General features: G+C 41.9%; 2 protein-coding genes and 1 long non-coding RNA gene across 3 annotated transcripts in view; 1 reads left to right on the plus strand and 2 right to left on the minus strand.

Annotated features, from left to right (window-relative positions):
- Window positions 1-17,475, plus strand: part of LOC107290400 (cullin-1) — a 160,682-nt gene extending 143,207 nt beyond the window's left edge. The window contains exons 14-16 of the mRNA XM_015819279.2: window positions 11,969-12,074; window positions 16,170-16,283; window positions 16,886-17,475. Of these exons, the coding sequence (XP_015674765.1) occupies window positions 11,969-12,074; window positions 16,170-16,283; window positions 16,886-16,966 (301 nt within the window). The 3' untranslated portion in view covers window positions 16,967-17,475. The remainder of the gene's footprint in view (window positions 1-11,968; window positions 12,075-16,169; window positions 16,284-16,885) is intronic.
- A 336-nt stretch (window positions 17,476-17,811) lies between these two features.
- On the minus strand, window positions 17,812-18,941 carry LOC114922785. Its single transcript, XR_003810482.1, has 3 exons — window positions 18,861-18,941; window positions 18,670-18,754; window positions 17,812-18,135 (listed from the first exon to the last, which is right to left on the minus strand). It is a non-coding gene; the product is annotated as an uncharacterized LOC114922785 (long non-coding RNA).
- Window positions 18,942-19,215: 274 nt separating this feature from the next.
- The window catches only part of LOC107290401 (histone-lysine N-methyltransferase EZH2), a gene marked incomplete in the record, with an annotated part of 140,168 nt that continues 135,791 nt past the window's right edge, over window positions 19,216-23,592 (minus strand). Inside the window, 3 exon segments of the mRNA XM_029284743.1 lie at window positions 19,216-19,247; window positions 19,468-19,549; window positions 21,243-21,338. Coding sequence (XP_029140576.1) covers window positions 19,216-19,247; window positions 19,468-19,549; window positions 21,243-21,338 — 210 coding nt within the window.

The following is a 23,592-nucleotide window of genomic DNA, read 5'->3' on the forward strand; positions in this document are numbered from 1 at the left end:
GTCAACCAGCGCATGTGCCTGGAGCCCCTCCGACCGGTTGGCCAACAACACCCGGGTGTCCAGAATCAGGTGCCGAGGGGGCTCATAGTCCACAGCCGCCGACTCCGGTGGGGCCTGTGCACGTGCCTGACCCAGGGTTTCCCCTAGGCCTGGCCCGTGTCCCGGCTGATCACGCCGTGACTCCGGAACAGGCTTGAGCGCCCCACTCCGCTTCCTGGGACATGAGGCGGCAAAATGTCCAGCCTCACCCGTTGCCACAAAGCGTGGGGCGGTCCGGGGTCCTGTCGGTGCGCAACGCGGGGGTGCCGCCGCTGGCAGTGGTTCCGGCAGGGATCAATGAGGCCGTCGCCGTTGAAGGCGGGCGTCGATACGCAGGCACTGGAGCACCAAAGCGTCAAGGGTCGGGGGCACCTCCAGTCGAACCAACTCGTCCTGCAGGTCATCGGAGAGGCCGTCCTGGAAGGCATCCATTAACGCCGCCTCATTCCAGGTTGAGTCCTGGCCGAGAAGGCGGAACTCCGCAATATAGTCCTGCAAGGCGCGCTTCCCTTGGCGGAGGTCCTTAATGCGCCTTGCTGCCGTCTGCACGCGAAGGGGGTCTTCGTACATAACGCGCAGGTGTTGCAGGAAGCCCTGGTAATCGAGGAGCAATGGACTGTTTTGCAACAGCAAGGGCGTGGCCCATCGGGCAGCAGAGCCAGAAAGGTAGCTGATTACAAATGCCACCCGAGCCCGATCATCTGGAAAATCCTCCGGCCTCATTGCCATAAACAGTTGGCATTGTCCCAAGAAGGCCGGGAACTGCTCCGTCTGCCCAAAAAAACTGTCTGGCACCTTCACAGGGCATCTTGAGCGAGGGGGAGGAGGAGGAGCAGCAGGAGCATTAGCCAAAGCAAGTTGAGCCATTAACTGTCCTACTTGCTGTTGCAACAGCTGATTAGCATCCATCAGCTGTTGAAGCTGCTGCTGCTGCTGTTGGTCCATCGTGGGTTAACGATGGCTCTGTCGGGGTGACGGNGGCCAATCCCAGAAACACCGGGCTCCTGGCCAATCCCAGAAACACCGGGCTCCTGGCCAAACTCCTCGCTGTCGGAAGGCACCGAAGGCTGCACCAGAGGGGAAGGGCCGGGAGAGAGAGGCCTAGCCATCTCCTCTCCGTCATGTTCAGAGCCTTCCTCCTCTGATGAGAGGGACCCACCGGACGGAGCCACAACAATATCTGGATAGTTGAAGTTTCCCATTACTATGTGGTATGCTTCCTACATACATTTATTTTATTTTTTAAACCAATTTTATTGGTTTTTTAATTCTTAAGACAAAGTGCTCGAGACACACCATGGTGCTGGGGTAATCAAAAATCCAAAAACAAAACATATGTAAGTAACTCAATCAGTACATCAAATATTTCCTCTCTATTTCCCTCAAATAGCTTATATATTTAAAATAGTCTATTTCTAACTTAAATTTCTATTAATCCTAAACCCCAGAAGACAAACTCGGGATCTTGACAAACTTGAACAATGGGCCCTATCCAACAAAATGAGTTTCAATGTGGAGAAAAGCAAAGTCTTACATTTAGGCAGGAAAAATCAAAGGTACAAGTACAGATTAGGCGAGACCTGGCTTAAAAACAGCAACTGTGAGAGGGACCTTGGAGTCCTAGTGGACGATCACTGGAATATGAGCGAGCAGTGTGCAGCAGCAGCCAAAAAAGCTAATACAATCCTGGGTTGTATAAACAGAGGCATAGAATCAAGAACACGCGAAGTATTAGTACCGCTTTATAAAACCACACCTGGAATACTGCAGCCAATTTTGGTCACCATATCACAAAAAAAGATGTTGATAGTCTGGAAAAAATTCAGAGAAGAGCAACTAAGATGATCAAAGGCTTGGAAACTAAAACGAAGAACGGCTGCAGGACTTGAGTTTGGCTACTCTAAAGAAAAGAAATAGGGGAGACATGATAGCAGTATTCCAGTATTTGAGGGGCTGCCACAAAGAAGAGGGGGTCACGTTATTCTTCAAAGCACCAGAGGGCAGGACAAGAAACAATGGTTGGAAACTGATCAAAGAGAGAAGCAACCTGGAATTAAGGTTAACCTGACAGTGAGGACAATTAACCAGTGGAACAGCTTGCCTCCAGAAATCATAGGCGCTCCATCACTGGAGATTTTTAAGAAGAGGCTAGACAGTCACTTGTCTGAGATGGTATAGGTTCTCCTGCTTGAGCTGGGGGCTGGACTAGAAGACCTCCAAGGTCCCTTCCAGCTCCATTCTATTCTAATTAAAATGCACACACACATACACACTTGTAGTAGGTATGTCTAGCCTAACGAAGAGAAGGATTGGGGGTGACATGATAGCTGTCTTTCAGTACTTGAGGGGCTGCCACAGAGAGGTGGGGGTCAACTTATTTACCAAAGCTCCTGAGGGTAGGATAAGAAAGCAATGGGTGGAAGCTCGTTAAAAGATCCTACCTGGAACTGAGGAGAAATTTCCTCACGATGAGAGCAATAAACCAATGGAAAAGCTTGCTTCCCAGAGTTCTGGGTGCTCTATCACTGGAAATTTTCAAGAGAAGATTAGACAACCATTTATCCAGGTTGTTGGACTAGAAAACCTCCAAGGTCCCTTCCAGCCCTGAGATGCTACATAGTGGTAATATATAGCTGTGAAAGTTTGGACACCAAGAAAGAAGACAGATCCCTTTTAATTGAGGGTCTGGAGATAGGCTCTAGAGTCAAGGCCAACTCAATAGCACCTACATTCCATACATGAATGGAATAAAACCCTTTTTAAAAATAAATTAATATGACATAATATGTATAAATACTACTTTTTGGAAATAACATCTGAAGGCAGTATTTTTAGATTATTTCAGTAGTTATGATTATTTGTGCATGTAATTGGCATTAAAAATAGTGTTTTGATTTACCAGTAACCACGAGGATTGCTACCAGTACATAATGATTTTCGCTGGTCTGGAACACTGTTGCTCCCAAAACGGGTTTGGTTGTTGCAAGCGTGAAGTGTTCTTGCCATGGTTTCAGGTGGGGTGCTCTCCCATTACTAAGAATGGAGGTCGTTGAGATAATCACCTGGGTTGGAGTTTCCAACCGGTCAATGCAAACCGTTCCTGAGATGACCCATCCGGGTTCCATCTTAAAAGCAATTGGGGGGCCTGTTGGGCCTCTGACCATTCCGTGGTAGGCAAAGGTGTCAGGGGTGTCTACTCCCAACAGAGGCAGGATTTCGGCTTCAGGATTTAGGGCAGGAAGGTGATTAGCCATGTGCTTCAGGTGAGGTATGGTGCGTGCTACCTCTGGTGTTGGAATTTGACTGCGATCATCTGGTAAGGCATCCCATTCTAGCAATGGTGGCAATGGGGACTGTGAACTCCCATCTAACGACTGGATGCGTAAGGCGTCCCACTCTGGCAATGGCGGCAATAGGAACTGTGAACTCCCATCTAAGGACTGGATGCGTAAGGCATCCCACTCTGGCAATGGCAGCAATAGGAAGTGTGAACTCCCATCTAATGACTGGATGCAGAGTCCAGTGACTTTCCTCCCCGCCGTGCTCTGTGGTACAGTGCACGTTGTGAAAGGCGTTTCTTCACTTGGGGGTTCACTTGGAAATGGTGAGTTGCTACATACTGACGTGCAGTTGACCTTGGCGGTCACCTCTGAGTGCTCCTTGGAGTCATGCTGAGGCTCCTTGGTTGGAGGAGGAGTAGAAGTTGCTTGTAGTAGCTGCTCAGAGTCTAGATGCAGGGCTCCCGGGTGCCTGTCACTCTTGCTTGGGTGACATTTCCCCTTAGCTGCGCAAGCTTTGGCCATGTGTTCCGTAGACTCACAGCATTTGAAGCAGACCTTGTACTCTCCCAAATCCAACCTTTTTCTCCAGGATGTTGGAGGACCCATTGGTGCTGTGTAGGATTTGCCGTCAGGCTGGGTTGGTACGGTGTTGAGGTCATCAGGAGCACGATCAGTGGCTTGTCGTTGATCCTCATAGGCATTGCTCCCAAGAGCAGGGGAATGTACCACAGACGGCTGGTGGTTTTCTTCAGAATACTTCTTGTCGAGGGTAACTTCCCGTGGCGCAGACGAGGGGCCTCGAAGGTCTGGCCGGAATTCCTTTGTCTTTGCATTGAGCTTAGGAATCACGGCTTTTTGTGTGCCCTCCTGTTTAGGAGTATTCATTGTTGCTGACGGGCCGAAGGGGGGTGTCTCGTAATCCAGATGGTGCAATGTCGGCTTTCTGACTGGTTTGCACATCTGGTGGTTGAGATTTTCCCCTTTGTCCACTTGGTTTTGGGAGATTTGTGGTGAACCGTGGCGCTCCTGCCTGCTCATGTCGTAGAGCACTCTGGTCATCCGCCTAGGCCTTGACGCGACTATACGACTTTCCACCTTCTGGCCTCTCAAACTTGGGCATGAAGGCAGCGCCTTCAAGCTTTTTCTGTAAAGCTGCTGGTCTTGCTATTTTTCCTGCTTCCTCCCATTCTCGTTGTAGAAACTCAAGCCTGGCCTGAGCTTTAGCCCTTTTTTAAGCCATTTTTGCCTCTTGTTTAGCCATTTCTTCCTCTTGTTTAGCCATTTCTTCCTTTAGCAGTTGCTCTTCTTTTGCCACACGTCTAACTGCTGCGGCTACCGCAGCGTCGATTTGTGCTTGTGCAGCTTGAGTGGCCAGGCTCTCTGCCCTGGAGACTCGGGAGGTATGGCTATGTCACGAAGATGCTTTAGAGGGACGGGAGGCGCCTGAGACATGAGAGTTGTGACGGAAGGACGAGGCTTTGTTAGAGGCATGAGAGGAAGTCCCATGTGATCGTTGGGATGGTGCAGACGAATGATGGGACACTTCGGACTCAGCCTTCTCGTTCGTTGTGTCCTGCGCCAGAAGTTTGGCTTGGAGAAAGTAGTTTCTCACGTTCCTTGTTTAACATCTTGAGGCGTTGCACTTCCTCTTTGAGTGTTGAATCTCCTAGCTGCGACTGGATGTCTATGAGGCGTCGTTCATAGTCAGTACATTTTAGGAAAAGCCTGTCCATATCCTCTTCCAAAGAATGAATGCACCCTGGGGAAAGCCTATCTTTGGATGCGTCACAGAGTCTCTGCAGCTTCCCCCCAGCATTCCTTATGATGATTATAGAGGCCACTCCACTTCTCCAGCAGGCTTGACCGTTTGGCTTCGGAGGGCTTTCTTTGTTGTCTCAAGTCATAGGGTTTCTGAGACGTTTCAGTCTTTTCCAAATTATGGACATCAGGTTCTGTGTACAAGTTGAGGTTAGTTGGTTGGACCAACTCTTCTGGTTCAATAGGGCACTCTGCCATGACTGGGGCAGGCTCAGAAGATTTCCTAGATATTTTAAATGAGTTTGGTGAATTTCACTCTTTGGCCACCAGGGTGCACTGTCTGTGTGGGTAAAGACTTCAGTGAAGTTCACTCTTTGGCCACTAGGGTGCACTGTCTGCATGGGTAAAGACTTCAGTGAAGCTCACTCTTTCACCACCAGGGTGTACTGTCTGCGTGGGTAAAGACTTCAGTGAAGCTCATTCTTTAACCACCAGGGTGCATTGTCTGCAGGTAGCATAAATACAAGCCTGTTGTTTGTAGGTTGCCACCAGACAGCGCTGCTCCTAGACTTCACTTGGAAACAATATGTCTGCTTCTCCAGCAGGGCTATAAGGCTGAAGGCCTGTAGTGGAATTTTTAAGGAATTGCTTTTCTGAGGTCAAAATTCCAACTTGGGCTGTAAAAACCTGCAGTCCTAACGATTAGTGGCCTTTGTTTCTCCTTAAGTTAGTCAAGGGGCGACTGGGTAGCTTGAATGCTAGGGTGCTTGTATGCTGACAGCCTGAATTCGGGCTTTGTTTGCAGGTTGGCCACCAGAGGGCACTGCTGCACCTAGGCTATGCTTAGAATAGACTTTTCGCTGTTTAATCCCTTTTAATGAGCTGCCAGTCTTCTGGGATCTTAAACGTTTGCTTTCCATAAGTTGGTTACCAATTTAGAAGTATAAACTGCTTTATAAAGAAACTCAATTTTGATATTTTTCTTTCCATTAGTAGTTAAAGAAACATCTCTGAGTTTTCTATTTTTTCTCTCCAGAGATAGGCCGGCCTGTATTGTTAAATACAAGCTTGAAACATTTGTTTCTCTCTCTTGCATTCCACGGGGAGGGGGCCTCTGCCTGAGGAGTCAATTTTCACCCACCAATTGCCAGTTGTCATAGCAACTAATTGCCTTTTTATGACTAGTCAGAGGCCCCGATGGTTTGCTAAGCTGCTCTGAGTAATGTGCAGACAAAAAAACTAAGTTCTTTGAGCAAGGCATGCAGGCAAAGAAGAGGCTGGCTGCAGTTTAAAGTCTCTCCAGGGTCATTCCATGTCAAGTGGTCTGGGGGGGTCCCTGCTTGACCATCACAGATTTTGATGAAATTTTGTGTGAACATGCACACATGTCCCCAATGAACATTGGTAAAGTGTTACGTTTGCCGATGCAATACTTGCAGAGATATAGTCATTTGTATGACCCCATACCGCAGCCTTCTACAGTATGACTCTGAGATTCCAGCAACTTTGAGACATAATATCTCCGGAAATATTTTGTTGAGAGAAACAAAACTTGGCCATCTTGTACACCTTTTTGTGCTCTATTAAACAAAATAATAAACACATTCTCATGAGCGATCTCCATCTAGATAATTTGGAGCAAAGTTGGCCGAAAATATTGTGGCTCAAAAAAAAGTTTAACGTTTGGCTTTTTATATCTCTCGAAGGAAAGGTATGATAAACGTGAAACGTTGCACATAATAACTTAGCAACACAAGGTTTTCAAATATAAAATTTCATTCTCCTACTGCTTTCCAATAGTTTACAAATTGCGTGTAAAGTTGACGTTTTTTTGTAAAACCACCAAAAATAGGGTATTTTCAGCCCGCTTTTACAAAAAAAAGACCTTCTGGAAACTCTATTAAATCATTCTCATTAGAAAGAGCATGTTTCAAACCCCCTAAAAAAGTAGGGTTGGTTTATCATCGCTGACGTATAAAGCCCTAAAAATAGGGACAAAGTTGAGGACATTGCTATGGCAACGTCACATGTATTCTATTATTTTTTCATCTTGTTTGTTTTATATAGACATCATTACTACTATTATATTGTGTTGGTCCATGGTGACATTGTCACTACCAGTTCAGGCACTTGAACCAGCAACCCCATCGCCATGGGGGCCATGCCCAATAGCCGTGCAACACCAGTCACGGGTGGGTTTCTTGGTTTAGGAACCCAAGCCTGTAGTTTGGTTTCTTCCTCGAGGTTCCAAAGCCTTGTGTGGGTATCTGTCTGGTTCCCAAGCCGACGATTGGGCAGCTTATCCTAGGTTCCCAAGCCTAAAGTGGGTATCTTATATGGTTCCCAAGCCAAAGTTCGTACTGTTCATATGAAGTGCCAAATTCCAACGATCGCTTATTATTGAATTTACGCACCACATTCTTTAGTGTTGCTTTTGGGAATTGATACTGTCGACCTAATGACATAACTGAAGGCGCTGGAAGCACGCAAATAAGATGTGGTTCTGGAACCCAACAAACGTCTTGCAGGCTAATAAAATGAATGAGCAGGGCCTCACGGATGCATAAATGTTACCAACGCATCATTTTGTTCGATCAAAATTTCCATGACATTGCCTACCCACCATTTTTTGTCATAAATGCAGGCAACATAACAACTGGGAAATATGTTGGCCAAATTTAAATTTGGATCAACAGTATTGGACATTTTGGCCACAAAGTTAATCGTGTCATTTGAAACTTTGCTGACAGAAGTCGAACTTGAATCAACTCGCACAAACTGGTGATGATCTCTTGTGCCAGCTATTGTGCTGCTAACTTTCCATCTTTCTTCTTGCAGCATCCTGCTTTCTTCGATTTCTTCCTTCGGAACATATATATATTTAATTCCGTGAATGTTTCTGTTGCAAAAGTTGAACAGATCTGTCGGCATCAGTATTTGGTCGGCTGATGGTCGCTGGAGGCTGGCTCGAGCAGCCAAATGTTTAGTTGTGCCGCCAACTCCGTTGCATGGTGATTTGCCGTGACTCGTGCCGAAAAAATTCCATTCGGACTCAATTTCAAAATCATGTTTGTGATTGCACAGATTGACATTTTTGTAATTTTTGTATTGCGCCGCTGAACCGTCACTATAGTAGTATATTCTTGTAATCTTCATTTTAGTCATCAAAAACTCAATCAACTTCCGAATGAACACATGCACGGAAACCGTATCATGTTGCATATGATCAGAAATTATGCAACAGTTGACAATTTGCAGCGTGCCATCTTTATCAACATAATAAGCGACGAACGGATGCACTGTGGCTTGCGAATTCTCCCAGTGAAAGCCTTGAGCAGCATCTTGGACAACAAACGAGTAATTCTCCGCAAAATCCATCAGTACAATCAGTTCAGTTTCTTTTAGGGCGGCTTTCAACGACTTCAAATAATTTCTTTGATGTTTTGAAATGAAGTGGTGGCCAGTCAGTTTCCACATTTTGCTAGCAAGTTTTTCGATGAAGCCATCAACAGTGAGAACATTTGTTTCCAGCGTTTTGCGGTCAGTATGAACCCATTGTTTGAATTCTATTGATTCTTCTGAATCCCAGTCCTCGAATATTTCGTCCAAATGCGCTATCAGTGCTTCTTCACCAGGGCAGTTTTGGCATCGCTGCAACATACAATCTTTGGTGTTCAGATCACAAACTGCCTTTCCCATGAGCAGCTTGTAGTCCTCTTTAATGTTGGCACCTTGTAGCATAAGCTTAACATTTTGATGAATGGTGCAGACGCAGACGGAATGTGTGCTTGAAGCACAGACAGTGACACACCACTTTGGTCTGAGTTCACAGAGTTTGGAGAAACCAATTTCAGTACCATATTTGTTTCGATATGCCACATACAGTTCTTTCAGATTGCACAGTACCAACCGCTTTTGTTTGTGAACCTTGACGCCATCAAGCCGAATGGAAACACAATCCTTTTTGCCGGGGCACATCCTGCTAAATTCGTCATCCTCGTAGAAATCTTGAACTCTGTCGGCGATTTCCTTTGGCAACGGTTTGCCAACTTTTGCATCTGGTATGCACAAATGCCTCTCTCTTTCTTATTTTTCTCGCTGTTTTAACCATACATTCTGAAATGCCAAACATTTTTGCTGTCACCGGTATCAACCAACTCTTTGGGGCCAAAGTCAATAATTGAACTTTTGTCAATCTATTGGATATTTTAATTTTCATTTTCATGTCTTCGATTAGGTCAGCATAATCCTGGCATGACTGGCATTCCTTAGCAGCAGACTCACTAGTTTGCCCAATATCTTCAGCTGCTACTGCAGCGGGTAACGTTATTTTGTCTGCTACCACTTTCTGCACACGTTCAATTTTTCGTTTCACATAGCCAGTTTTATCCCTACTGCTCAACTTCCAAATTTTTAACGGAGAAGTCCCTAAATCGCCCAAACTTCGATTAATAGTGTCTGAAATGTCCATATCGTAATTATCCAACGGCGAAGAGTCTGCCATGCTTTGGACCATGGAAACATATTTGGCTTTACCCTTGGAACAAATCTTTTGACCCGGCTTCACATTTGTTTTTGCCACTTTTGTTAAATCATTGGACATGGCTAGATTGACTTTCAACAGCCCATGTTTAGCTACGTGATTTTGTTTGTCAAATGGGTTGCAGCCACACAAGGTTTTGGAACCTCGAGGAAAAAACCAAACTACAGGCTTGGGTTCCTAAACCAAGAAACCCACCCGTGGCTGGTGTTGGGCATGCCCCCTATGGCGATGGGGTTGTTGGTTCAAGTGCCTGAACTGGTAGTGACAATGTCACCATGGACCAACACAATATAATAGTAGTAATGATGTCTATATAAAACAAGATGAAAAAATAATAGAATACATGTGACGTTGCCATAGCAATGTCCTCAACTTTGTCCCTATTTTTAGGGCTTTATACGTCAGTGATGAAAAACCAACCCTACTTTTTTAGGGGGTTTGAAACATGCTCTTTCTAATGAGAATGATTTAACAGAGTTTCCAGAAGGTCTTTTTTTGTAAAAGTGGGCTGAAAATACCCTATTTTTGGTGGTTTTACAAAAAAACGTCAACTTTACACTCAATTTGTATACTATTGGAAAGCAGTAGGAGAATGAAATTTTATATTTGAAAACCTTGTGTTGCTAAGTTATTATGCGCAAAGTTTCACGTTTATCATACCTTTCCTTTCAGAGATATAAAAAGCCAAACGTTAAACTTTTTTTTGAGCCACAATATTTTCGGCCAACTTTGCTCCAAATTATCTAGATGGAGATCGCTCACGAGAATGTGTTTATTATTTTGTTTAATAGAGCACAAAACGGTGTACAAGATGGTCAAGTTTTGTTTCTCTCAACAAAATATTGCCGGAGTTATTATGTCTCAAAGTTGCTGGAATCTCAGAGTCATACTGTAGAAGGCTGCGGTATGGGGTCATACAAATGACTATATCTCCGCAAGTATTGCATCGGCAAACGTAACACTTTACCAATGTTCATTGGGGACATGTGTGCATGTTCACACAAAATTTCATCAAAATCTGTGATGGTCGAGCAGGGACCCCCAGACCACTTGACATGGAATGACCCTCCAGAAAGGATTTCACTGGAAACGCTGGCTAGCAGTCAGAAGAAACTAGCAAGCAGGCAGAAGAAAGATTGATTCTCTTTAAGTTAAACGAAGAGAGAAACACACATTATTCCTTTACTTTCTGAGCTGTTTCTTTTCTTCTGCTACCAGAAAGGCATGCAAATGAAGACTTTAGGCGTGTGGCGGGGGTGTCTGGCTGCAGTTTAAAGTCTCTCCAGATGAAAAGTTAATGAAGATTTTACTGGAAACACTGGCTAGCAGTCAGATAAAGTAGCAAGCAGGCACTGTCTTGGAGCAGAAATTAAACTCTTTTTACTCTTAGCGAGGATGCAATCTACTTCTTTAATTTCTTACTGTTCTGTTCCAAACAAGAGATTTGCTTTATTCCTGCTTGTCACAGACAGATTAACTCCAAAGACAGATTAATATTCAGATTATTTATTCTTCAGGAATCTCTAAACAATAACTCACAGTTAAGAAGAGTTCTTCTGAGGCACGTTTCATAATCTGTCCGATCTTGTGGTGTAAAAAATTAAAGGTAAATTCACCCCATATTCGTACGGAGCAAAGGACCCTCATGGCTGTACTACACAAAACTTTTCATACTGGCCCGTAGGCAGGAAAACCTGTCATAAACATTGAAGTCCCTCCCAATGACCAGTTAAGACATAGAACTGACCAATTAGGACACAGATATAACCATGTAACAACTAAAACTACATTTCCCAGAAGTCCATCTCTTAAGGAGACGGCTTTTTAACCTTTAAAATGCTACTTGCTCTACACACAGTTTTCTAAGCTAGCTATATGCTCTGGCCAGAGTTACATACTGGTCCAGCACAGAAATGTTTGCTTCAGTTGAAATTGATTGAATGAATCTGGCCATGAGGGAGTCAGCACAGACTGAATATAAGGACCAACTAAATTTAAGAAAACGAGTTGAAATACTAGGCTGTCTTTAAAGCTCTAAAGACTAGTATGTTTAACTTGTGTTTTTTACCAGATGCTTAGGAAAGAGTGGGAGTTTAGACAAGGGATAGATCACAGCCCAATTTTAAAATGCCCTGTTTGCAAGTATTAACTTTAAGCCTTTTGGGAGATGTGAAAAGACATACCTATGGATTACCCAGTACAGCACTCAACAGAAAAAAAAAAGATTCCTGCCTTCTTTACATTATGTTGCCTTTCACAACATGTTTCACAGTGTTTTTTTCCACTTTCTGTAGTTCTTCATTTGTGTCTTGTAAAGCTAATTATTTGCCTAATATTTTCTTGGCAGCAAAAAATTGCGAGTGAATATAAATGTGCCAATGAAGACTGAGCAGAAGCAAGAACAGGAAACAACACACAAGAATATTGAGGAAGACAGGAAGCTACTCATCCAGGTGCTCAGGAACTTTCATGGATTTCTCTGCGGCTGGCACTTTATATAATCGTGCTATTAAGTAGAAACTTTTCCACAGTAGTAAATGCTATTGTGCGTTTTTATTGCTGGCAGTGTGGTATAGATTCTTACAGGTTGAAATCCCTATTTCCCAGTCCTGTACTAAATGGCTGAGGTTTCTAATTATGCTCTATCCACAGGATTATTATTTTGGAAATAATTTAATGCCAATTTTCTTCATGAAAATAAGCTGAATATGTATATGATATTTAGATTATTGGTATGGCATGGTATACTTAGGCTAGTTCTTGAGATTCCCCCAGTTTTTCTCATCTATGCTGCCTGATACGTTTCAAGTAAACTGGTCAAGAATATACAGGTGGTCCTCGTTTAACGACCACTTGTTCAGCGACTGTTCCAACTTACGATGCTGAATGAGTGGTACGTATGACCGGTCCTCATACTTGTGACAGTCGCAGTGTCCCCACAGTCACATGATCATTTGCGACCGTCTTTGCTGACTTCCTACAAGCAAAGTCAGTGTTTTAATGACATTGACGGATTTACTTAATGATAGCAACGAGAAGTACTAGAATTTCCATCAGAATTTCCATCTTTAAGCATCATGGTCACATGTTGTCACACTTTACAACTATGTCACTTAATGATGGAAATTCCAGTCCCAATTACCATTGTTAAGTGAGGACTGCCTGTACATCTGGAGGGCTGTGCTGATAGTATTTTCAGCATTCTATGGATAAAGGTGTCCAGTTCCTTTCTGACTTGCACTCCATCTGGGCAGATCCAACCAAGTTAACTAGTGGGGTTTTAACCTGCTGTCTTAGGGGAGTTTGAGTCTATGAGTCTTGAGGAAGTGGACAGTTTTTTTGGGGGGGGCTGTCATTTGTCCACCCGTTAGAGTTGTGTCTCTCCTAGTTGGCTAAAACTGCCCAGGAAATGACGTGGGTGGGTCCAACTGATAGTTCATCCTTGAGTGAGGGTGTTGTCCCATCTGTTTTGAAGGCGTCGATGGTGCTTTCTTCCTTAAGAAACCATTGCTAGATAATTTTCAACTGGTCTCCAATCTTCTGTTTTGTGGAAAGGTTATAGAGAAGGTGTTACAGCTTCAGATCATCCTGGAGGAAATAAATTGAACAATTTTTAGTCAGTTTTGAAGCCTGGATACAATGCAGAGATGGAATTTATCATGTGGACAAACTTCGGTAGGACCAGGAAACTGATGGTGTAATTCTTCTCCTGCTTGGTCTCTTGGTGGCAATTGATCATGATATCCTTCTGAACCTTTTTACAGGGATTTGGGGTAGGAGACACTATAATGCAGTGATTCTCTTCTTTTCTCTGAGATCATTTCCAGTTGATGCTGGTAAGGGTGACATTAAGCCTGAGACTCCTTTATAGGGATCCTGTGTAGGGTTTGACATTCTTCCTGCTGTTATTTAATGAGGCCACTGGATGGGGTCATTGCTGGTATGGTGTCAGGTATAATGATAATCAGTTGAATATCAGGACTCCTGACTGGCCGAATGAAGCTGTCAGATTTCTCTTGGTGCTTAGAGGCTATTAAGATCAGGACAGAGAGGAAAAGGCTCAGACTCAACCCTAAAAGACTGTATTGCGGATTCATGGGACTTTATTTAAAACATTTATATAGCTGCCCATCATATATCAAACTCTGGGTAGCACCCAATCAGCAATTAAAACACCATCAATAATAAAACAACATATACAGTCCCTCATAAAATCCTCTCACCCACCTCACCCTATCCCAGCGCTTGGGGGAAAAGCCAGGTGCGAATGAAATATTTGCTTTATATGTGTCCCAGGATAATGTTGCAAGAGCCAATCTCAGGATCAAAGGTTTATTTTCTGAAGCTTTCAGGCTGCTGTTGGAGCCCATCCTCACGGAACCTCTCTACAGAATGTGTGCACATGGTGGCACAAGGAAACAACAACTTAATAGCTGGTCATCAACACCCTAATTAACTAAAAGCCACAGACAACCAGTCACCATATAAATAAATATGTGTGGAACAGTCCAGTGCACACATTCTAGAGAGAGAGTAGTTCCCTAAGGATCGGCTCCAGCACCAGCCCGAAAGCTTGGAAGAATAAACCTTTGGTTCTGGTGCCGGACTCAGATTGGATCCTGAAAAGCCAGGTCTTCAGTGCTTTTTGGAAGGCTAGGAGGGTAGAGGTCTTCTGAATGTGAAGGGGGTGGGTGTTCAATGGTCTTGTTTTGGGGGGCCTTCCAACTTCACCAGATGGATTAGTACAGGGGTCCCCAACTTTTGTTGGTTGGCGGACAGGAGGAAAAGGGAGGGGGAAGCATTTTACATGCATGCGCATGGGGCCGCGAGCATGTGCATGCTGCAAACGGGGTGGGGCTAGTGCCCGTGTGATACTAGCCCCTCCCCATTCTTGCGTGGCGCAGTGACTTGTTTCTGTGCCCTGTGGTGCAGCGGCAGCCGTTTTTGTGCCTTGGAGCATGGTGGCTGCCTGTTTTTGCACCCCCGTGGTGCAGCGGCGCCTTTTTTGCGCCTTGCAGCATGGCGTCGGCATCCCGCTTTTGCGCCCCGAGGTGTGTCGGCGTCATTTTTGCGCCTTGAGGTGTGGCGGCGGCGGCCCGTTTTCACGGCTGAGGCGCAGCAGCGATGTCCCGTTTTCGAGACGGCGGTGGCCCATTTTCGCACCCCGCGGCCACGGCACTAGCACAAGGGAGGGGGGGTGTGCGCAGAGGGGTAGCGTGGGGGGTGCAGGGGGGGCCGGCCGCACCGGGCGCAACATCTGGGGGGGCGCGCTCGCACTCGCAGCTCTCTGCCCCTGCCTGGCTCACTCACACTCTCTGCAGTGCTGGCTGTGCGAATCCGATCCGAGCCGCCGGGTCGCCGACGCCGCCCACTGTGGAGGGGGGCGCAAATTACTTGCCCCGGGTGCTGACAACCCACGCTACGCCACTGGGTGCGCGGCCCAGTGGCCAGGAGGCCGTGGCCCACTACTGGGCCGCAGCCCACAGGTTGAGGACCCCTGGATTAGTACATAAATTGGGGGTCATCCTAGACTCTTGCTTGAAGAGCAGGTGGCAACAGTGGCCAGAAAGGCTTTTGCACAGATGCCTCTTGTATGTACCTTTTCCTGGACTGAGAGTTCCTACTCACACTTGCCTTAATCTGCTTGTGGTTATTCTGTTACAATGAACTCTACGTTCAGAAGGTATTGCTGTTCCACAGTGTGATTGTATGAGTGGTTACAAGTACACCTTGAGTCACCCAGGTGACACCTTTGGTTTCTGAGCTACACTCTACAGATGATAATAGAACCTAACTAAAGACTTTATGGCCTCAGGGCCTGGTTATCTTCAGACTCCCTTCTCTCCAGTTACATTTGCTTATCCTATAAAATCATGTTCCAGCTCCCATCGTTCAAATTATCTTATGGAACCTTGGAAATGTGCCTTCTCTGTGGCCACTATGCCCTGCAAGATGGTATCTCTCCCCAAGAGTTGTAGAGTTGCTTGGACAATTGAAGGGGCTTATAAATTAAAGGAAGAAAGGAGGGACGGATGAGACTGTTTATATACAAATATGTATGTTAACACTGAACTCTGCTAATATTCAGGTTCATAACACAGCACTCTTCTTAAAGGATTCTTCTCTCCTTTTTATCCCTTCTTCCTTGGATAGGTATAGAATGTGGGGAAAAAATCACAGTAGGACTTACTCCATTTAAAAAATTACTCAAGTTTATTTTTTCTCTGGTCCAAGGCTTATTAACTTGACATTTGTGTTTATTTGCATGTGTAAACATCAAAGATGTTTTTCTCTGCCCTTATAGTACTGTTCACAGGGTAGAATCAGACAGACTAGTATAGCTATGTGAGTTGTATTTAAGTTCCTCAAGATTGCATGCTAGCAAAGATTTTTCTTGTGAAAAGATCATGCAATCAAAGGACATTCTTGCTATAGCATTCATCCATCTTTGAAATAACAATCACCTCTCCAGTGATTATAAGTCTAAAGTAGTATTTGTTGATTGAGGATGGGCTGTAACTCTAAAACCTTTTTTGTACATGTTATAGGCTGCTATCGTAAGGATTATGAAGATGAGAAAAGTCCTTAAGCATCAGCAGTTGCTTGGAGAAGTACTTACTCAGCTGTCATCGAGATTCAAACCACGAGTCCCAGTAATAAAGGTTTGTCTGTAGAACCATCTAGTAGTGGCTGGAAGGTCTTTCTTAGCTTGGCAAATGCTGATGTACTCATTTGTAAGAAGGCTGCTTAACAAGAATTTTTTTTTCCATATTGGAAAATATGTGGTATCACAACAGTTTAAGCTATTCAGAGAAAGCCAGGGACAATTTAACAGTTTCAATAACAATGTTTAAGCCTTACAGAATTGTAGTTGTTGTTTTGTAATCAAACTCAACAACTTTTAGTCCATATTTGTATTTCAATTCCCCTTTTGGAACTCCCCCCTCCATTGTTCTTATTAGGTGATAAAATCAATCCTTTATTTTGGTAGGTGCAATATGTGCACTTTATGAAACTTTTGGTCTTCTTTAAGATTTTTGATACTAACAGGACTATGTACAGTAGTTGCCATTTTTTCCAGCCTCTCTCCCTATAGCTCCGTGTGTCAAATCGTTCTTTATGTCAGGTTAAGTTTTGTTACTTGTTTCATGTGTCTTATAGTTACATTGCTGTTAAAGCTTGTTAAACATTTCCACTAAAATGAGTCACAGGGTGAAAGTGGTTGAAAATATGTCTGGATAATTGTTTTTCTTTCCATTTTCAGAAGTGCATTGATATTCTAATAGAGAAGGAATACTTGGAGCGTGTGGATGGTGAAAAGGACACGTATAGTTATTTGGCTTAACAGTTTTTATCAGCTGTCTGTGTCACCCTTAAATAGTAACAAGTTTGAAAGAGAATGGAACTTGTTGGTCTGCTGCCCTCTGGATCTCTGTTTTTATAACTAAGACCAGGGCTACCATCTGCCTGTCCTGGAATTACGTCAGACCTGCTCAGGCTTGATACATTTCAAGTTTGTAAACATGACCACCAAAGCCATCTAATCTAAGAACAGAATGGAATCTGAAACCTTCTCCACTGGAGGGTGCATGCTACTACATTTAAATCAATACATTGGCTATACAAAGAAAAGCTGTTGCCCCAGGCAGCACATACATGTTGGCAGCACTTTGAGAGACTGATTTGGGCACATGTGAAATATGCTATGAAAAATCATATGTATAGTGTGTTTCATTTTTTAATGTGTGATAAAAAAATAAAATTTCTGTACAAGTTGCATTTGGTTTTATTGTTAAGTTACATGATTTTATCTTTCTTAAATTTAAATAAAAGGAACAATGATTGTGAAAACCAGATGAACCGGGTACTGTTTTGCTTTCATTATTATCTCTAGTACTACCAAGCAAGACCTAATAACACTCAGATCAGTCTTGATCCTTTTCCTTTGATAGTAAGTGCAGTGTGAAGGAAAAATTAAATATTCAATATGTAAGAATACTTCAACTAAACTGATCCTTTATTGCTATATAAAACTCTTAGTGGCAGGAAATCATGTGTCCCTATATTTAACAACTAGAATTGTGGAAATACTTGTTCTAACATGGGGTAAGCTGCAGGCCAAAGTGATAGTAGATTTTATCTATACATTTAGCCAAGCCTTTGTTTAAAGATAGTAACAAACAATATGAATTCAAAGTTCAAGTATCCTTTATTCAAGGTTCACAAAGTATACCACACTGCATTATTGCAAAAGTTCAATGGTAAAAACATGTTGCAGCTGGTGAAAAGGCAATAAAAAGTTGATTTTTAAAATCTGTCACTATACATTACAGGTACAGTACTTTGCAAATTTTGCATTCCAAATTGCATTCAGTTTTTTCTTAATAAAATTGCCCACAGTACTAGAAACTCTTGAAGATAAGGCAGCTGTTTTATAGGTGAGGTAGCTGGTATCAAGGGATTTCCATTTCTCTTTCAATGCCTACATACTTGAGGGCATCAGCCTGACTGTATCTAGAATACAAAGGAAAATCATTTGCATTTGACTTTAAGACAAAGTGACTCGAGAATTCTGTTTAATAAAATTTTATTAAAAATGTTAATAATAACTAATACAAACTAAAATAGAATGGAAAAGGGGGGAAAGCTAAAAGTGCAAAAAAAAGTGGAAGTAGAAATATAAAGTGGGTTCTGATATTCTTTACAGCAGTTACAAGTACAATTATAGTTTAACCTCTCTTAAGGTTACATAATTACTTCTTTCTATAATCTGTCATGTCTAATCATCAAAATCATAAATTATAAATTCATTTTTTCTTTTTTACACAAAAAGTCCAGTCACCCCAAGAATTCTACTGCACAAAAAGGCACTATAGAAATGAAATTAGTTATCCTTACATCCAACAATTTATGAAGCTTACAATGTAATAATCCTGAGTACAGATATTTTTTGCAATCAATTATTAATAGCTAGTAAAAGTATACTCATTACCTAAATACTGGAATGTATTGTTACCCCAACTTAGGTTTTAGCATTATTAGCCCTACCTGTAATCAAAAAACAGCTCTTCACCAGTCTGAATAGCTCTCTTAGCAAATATGCCTATTCTGTGATCTCCATTAACCATCATAACTGTAAAAGAAAAAGTAAAGTTGAAGAAAGGCTTTACAAATACCTTCTGCTTAAAAAGTATGTGAGAATTAGTTGCTCATTATACTCCTGCTGTATAAATATTCACCTTTTGCATAGCAGTTGGGATTGACTGAATGGTTTGCAAATCTTATTTTGTTACCCTTTCGTGTTGCATCAACCACAAAATCTAAATAAAAACAATAGACAAATTCACAACTGACTGAAGTGTAGGAAATATAGTAATATTCTTAGAAAATGCTGTCTTATTCTGCAAGAAAAGCTTTGCAGCTATCTGCCACTTGAATTATACTTTAATTGCTGATTTGGCATACAAACTACTTCTGCATTATAATAACTCATGACAAGTACATATTTGTATCCTATCACATATCTTACATAATGTTTAAATGCTTCCTTTCAAACATTTTGAGTATTTTTGTCAATTAACACTTGTCCAGTTTTCATAATGTGCCATCTTTGCTGATCACACCACCTATAAAAGAATGTTTTTTTCACAATTGTGTACAGTATTAGGTCTTCAATTCTTGATAAAAATGAACACTGAAATATTTTGTTACTTCCACCATGAAGATTGAACTTCAAACTTAAAATCTTAGCAATTCTAATGAGGTGACTGGAAGCAGCATTAGTATTATATCCAGTATTTAAGAAATGTGAATAAAATAGAGGAAATTTAAGGACAACACACATACCGTTATTCAAATTGAATAGAAAGCTGCACATGTATTTATCATAGACTTTCCCTCTTCTGTCTGCTTCGTCCTGAGAAATAATCTGAAAATAATATTTAAAAGATGGCTCTGATAACATGCATAACCTATTTTCCATTGGAAATAAACTGTTCTCCTAATGTATTCTGCTACAACCTTTTGCCTATGGCAGGGCTTCTCAAACTGATACCACAACCTCCCTCAAAATTATAAGATTTTCTGCATCTCCTCTCTAAATAAAGTCATCTAATTTAATTGGAATCAAGGTTGGGCAAAAATAGTTACTGAGCTTCACTAATATGCTATATTTCCACAGATATTCCAGATATCAACAAGAAACCATCTGCCAATCTCAATGCTTTAAATAGTGAATGGTTTTGACAAAGGGATAGAGATCCATGAGTTTGGCCATACCTCAAAACTTGCTCTGAGCTTTCTTCGTTGCTTGCTCAAGCAAAACACAAGCAACTATTGAAAGTGCTCCTGATTTATCTGATCAACTTTAAGGGGGAAAAACATCCCCACCACCTCTATAAATTGCTTGTGACCCTAGGAAGATGGACCCACAGTTTGAGAACTGCTGATATTTGGTCTTGGGTGGCTTAGCCGCTGGTGCTGAATCCATCTTTCAGACATTGAAAGTTGTCTATCAAAATACAAGGAAAGCATTCTTTATCTTATATGGCCTAAGAGGTAGTTTTGAATTTTGTTCTGCATGTTAAGCAAGTTGTGGCTACTCTCTTCAAAAGACTGCCTTGAATATGGCAAGTTACAAAATGCTCATTTACTAGAAAGCAAACTGGTGAAGCCATTCCTGCCTCCAGTCCCTCCTCCATTCCAGTATGCTTCCCCTACAACCTCAGCTTAGTATTTCCCCCCTCCCCCGCCCAACCGGGTTGTCAGAACAGTGGTCTGGAATTACCTTACCATTTGTTTTAATGTCAATGGGTACCAAAGGCTTTCTTGCAAATAAACATGGTACTGCACACTGCACTTCACAGTGCTGCCTGCCACCTTCTCATTTTAATTCAAGTAAAAATTAAAGATTGGAATTTCCACATCTGTTTACAGTTAATAGGGCCCGAGATATTTGTAGATTAAGAAGTGCATTACTGTCACACTATTTTCCCACTTAGCAAGTTAAATAAGAAGCATTTCTATATATTTGGATGGGGGAGAGGAATATTCCATTGGAAAAGCTGTTGGAAGAAGTTGGACTCCTTAACCCCAGATTTTCAGAAGGGAAGTTCCCATCTACCCAAACCAATTGAGCAAGATGTTTATTTAACTTGAAATGTGAGGGGGTGGGGAGGAATCCTACCAAAATCAATAGGAAGAGGTAGAGTCCTACCTTCTCCAATAATCTGTATATAAGGTTATGCAGAGAAAGGGGCTCCCAGTAATTTTTCTACAGAAGGGTTTTTACTCCAAGTCAATAAAATTATTTTTATCATCACTTGAATACTGAGGGGAGGTGAAGAAGAGGTGTCTCCCTCTGTGGGTCTATTCCTGCTTCTCTATTTGTGTCATCCTCATGGACCTCTGTTTTGTGTCTGAGAGAAAAAAAAGAGCTGAAATGCTCCCAAACTTGACCTGGACCTATTATCTCTCCCACATTACTTATAAAGGATATACATTTGAAAAAAGATGTAGCTGTTTAGAAGAATTCTCAACAATTTTGGTGTAAACAAAGTACTTCACTCAAAATGGAATACAATATTATAAGAATACTAACTATACAAAACAGTTGTTCTTACCTCACCACAATATTCAGAGATGAATTCATTTTTCTGCACTGGATCCTTAATGAAAATCCCCCAGCCTGCCACATCAGAAGGTGCTAGCAGCAAATGCTAGCAGAATAAAAAAGCAGATGCTTTAAACAAACCAATAAAACTGAGAAGGTACTTAATTCTAACAAAATACATACTATGCACTATTAAAAGGAACAAAAACCAATCAAAGTAGTTGGCCAACTATCAATAAAGGGGTTTTTTTGAGTGACTGCTCATGTAAATAGTGAAGTACTGGCATGCAGACTCATAGACATTTACAGCAGCATGCTCAGAAAATAGTTTTGAAACACAAACGTTGCTTCTGTGATCTTCTATTGAATCCACACCAAAGTATTCTCCATCCCTCCCCAATTTTTCAATTAGTCTTTTGAAATGTTTACAGCAGCTGTAAAACCTCCAGAACTTCCTTCATTTTAAAAGTTGATATCTACATAATACTGTATACAGTAGTGGCCAAAATTGTGGAAACCTTTTGGGAAAAGTGTACATTTGAGGTTTGATAGCTAATAACACCACTTTCCTTTGGAGTAGTACCATAAAATTATATATCAATGGAAAGATAATTTAACCAAGAATGTAATGCAATAACTTTTATGAAGGATTTGCTATTAGAATAGCAGTTATAAAGAAGAAAAGTGAAACACATAGAAAAAACGAGATATACCAAAATTATCACCATAGAAAAAATGAGATATACAAAAATTATCACCATGTCAGTTAATACTTAGTTGGGTAACCTTTAGCATGAATTATGGCCTTACAACGTGTTCCCATGGAGTGAACCAAGTCCTTTAGTTCTGTGAAACCAAGATTGAATGATTGCTTCTATTAACTGGGTTTTATTGCTGGGTTGCTTCTGACTAACAAGTTTCTTTAGTTGGCTCCATAGATTTTCAATTGGGTTAAAGTCTGGGCTATTCCCAGGCCATTCCAGCAGTGGAATATGATTATGTTGAAACCACTTTTTGCACACAGCAGCAACATGACATGGAGCTGAATCCTGTTGAAATATAAGTGCTTCATTGTCTTGGAAAAGATCATGTGCAGAAAGCTTCAGTTTGGGCTCAAGTATTTCATTAATGGCCATTTATATTCCCATTAATCACACAAATTCTTTTGATGTCATACAACCCCAGATCATAACACTGACTGGGTGTTTCATGGTACATGTAATGCAATCAGGATGCAAATCTTCTCCGATTCTTCTCCTTACGTACTTTATGCCATCACTACCAAACAGGGAGATCTTGGTCTCATCACTCCAAATAACACTGTTCCATTGTTCCTCTGTCCAGGTAACATGGGTTTTAGCCCAGTTTAGTCTTTTCAACCTTTGCTTGAGAGATAAAAGTGGCTTTTTTTGTGGAATTCTAGATTTTAGGCCAAATTCCTGCAGTCTGCGCCGAACAGTCCTTGCACTCAACTTCAAATTGCATTGCGCCATTTCATCTTGTATACACCCAGATGATTTTCTTCTGTCACGTAGGCACAGTCTCTTAATTCTTCTATCATCACTTGCTGTTGTGCACCTTTTCCTGCCTTTACCAGTGTGGTTTCATAGTGACTTGAGTCTCCTTATACCTCTTCAAAAACTTAGAAATGCCACCTTTGGTTAAGTTTCCACCAAATTTTCTTCTAATTTCTTTATAACTGTAGCCTTGTTCACTTAATAATACTATTTTACATCGCTTTCTGGGTGACCAGTCAACTATTTGCAACATTACTTTAATTTTATTACGTTTTACAAGCTCACTAAATGAAAGAACACAAAAAAACCCAACCAACTTGATAGCGATCACATAACACACTGACAAAAGTCCTCCTCTTAGATTCAATACATGACATCAATAACTGAATCCTACTGTGATCTGATTGGCTCACTGCCAAAACAAGATGACACCTGATTGGTTCTCTAAACACTCATGCTCATTTGCTACAATCAGATGAAGGAAAGCTACCTGATATCAACCTAAGCAAGTTGTGCTTCCTTTTTCTGGTTATTTGGCTATAACGTTTCATAGAATACAGATACTTGAACAAACTTTATTGCATTACATTCTTGATTAAATCATCTTTCCATTGATATATAATTTTATGGTACTACTGCAAAAAAGTGGTGTTATTAGCTATCAAACCTCAAATGTACACTTTTCCCAAAACGTTTCCACAATTTTGGCCACTACTGTACAGTTATTTCAGAACTGCAACAGTATCAAATGGGGCATGTGTCAGTTAAAATTATACCTAGTATAGGAGCACCATTTCACTCAAAGCTTATTGGTTTTGCATCACTGCTACTTTATCATCTACA

The sequence above is a fragment of the Protobothrops mucrosquamatus genome, unplaced genomic scaffold (genome assembly GCF_001527695.2).
Source record: "Protobothrops mucrosquamatus isolate PMUCROS unplaced genomic scaffold, P.Mucros_1.0 scaffold881, whole genome shotgun sequence".
Lineage (NCBI taxonomy): Eukaryota > Metazoa > Chordata > Lepidosauria > Squamata > Viperidae > Protobothrops > Protobothrops mucrosquamatus.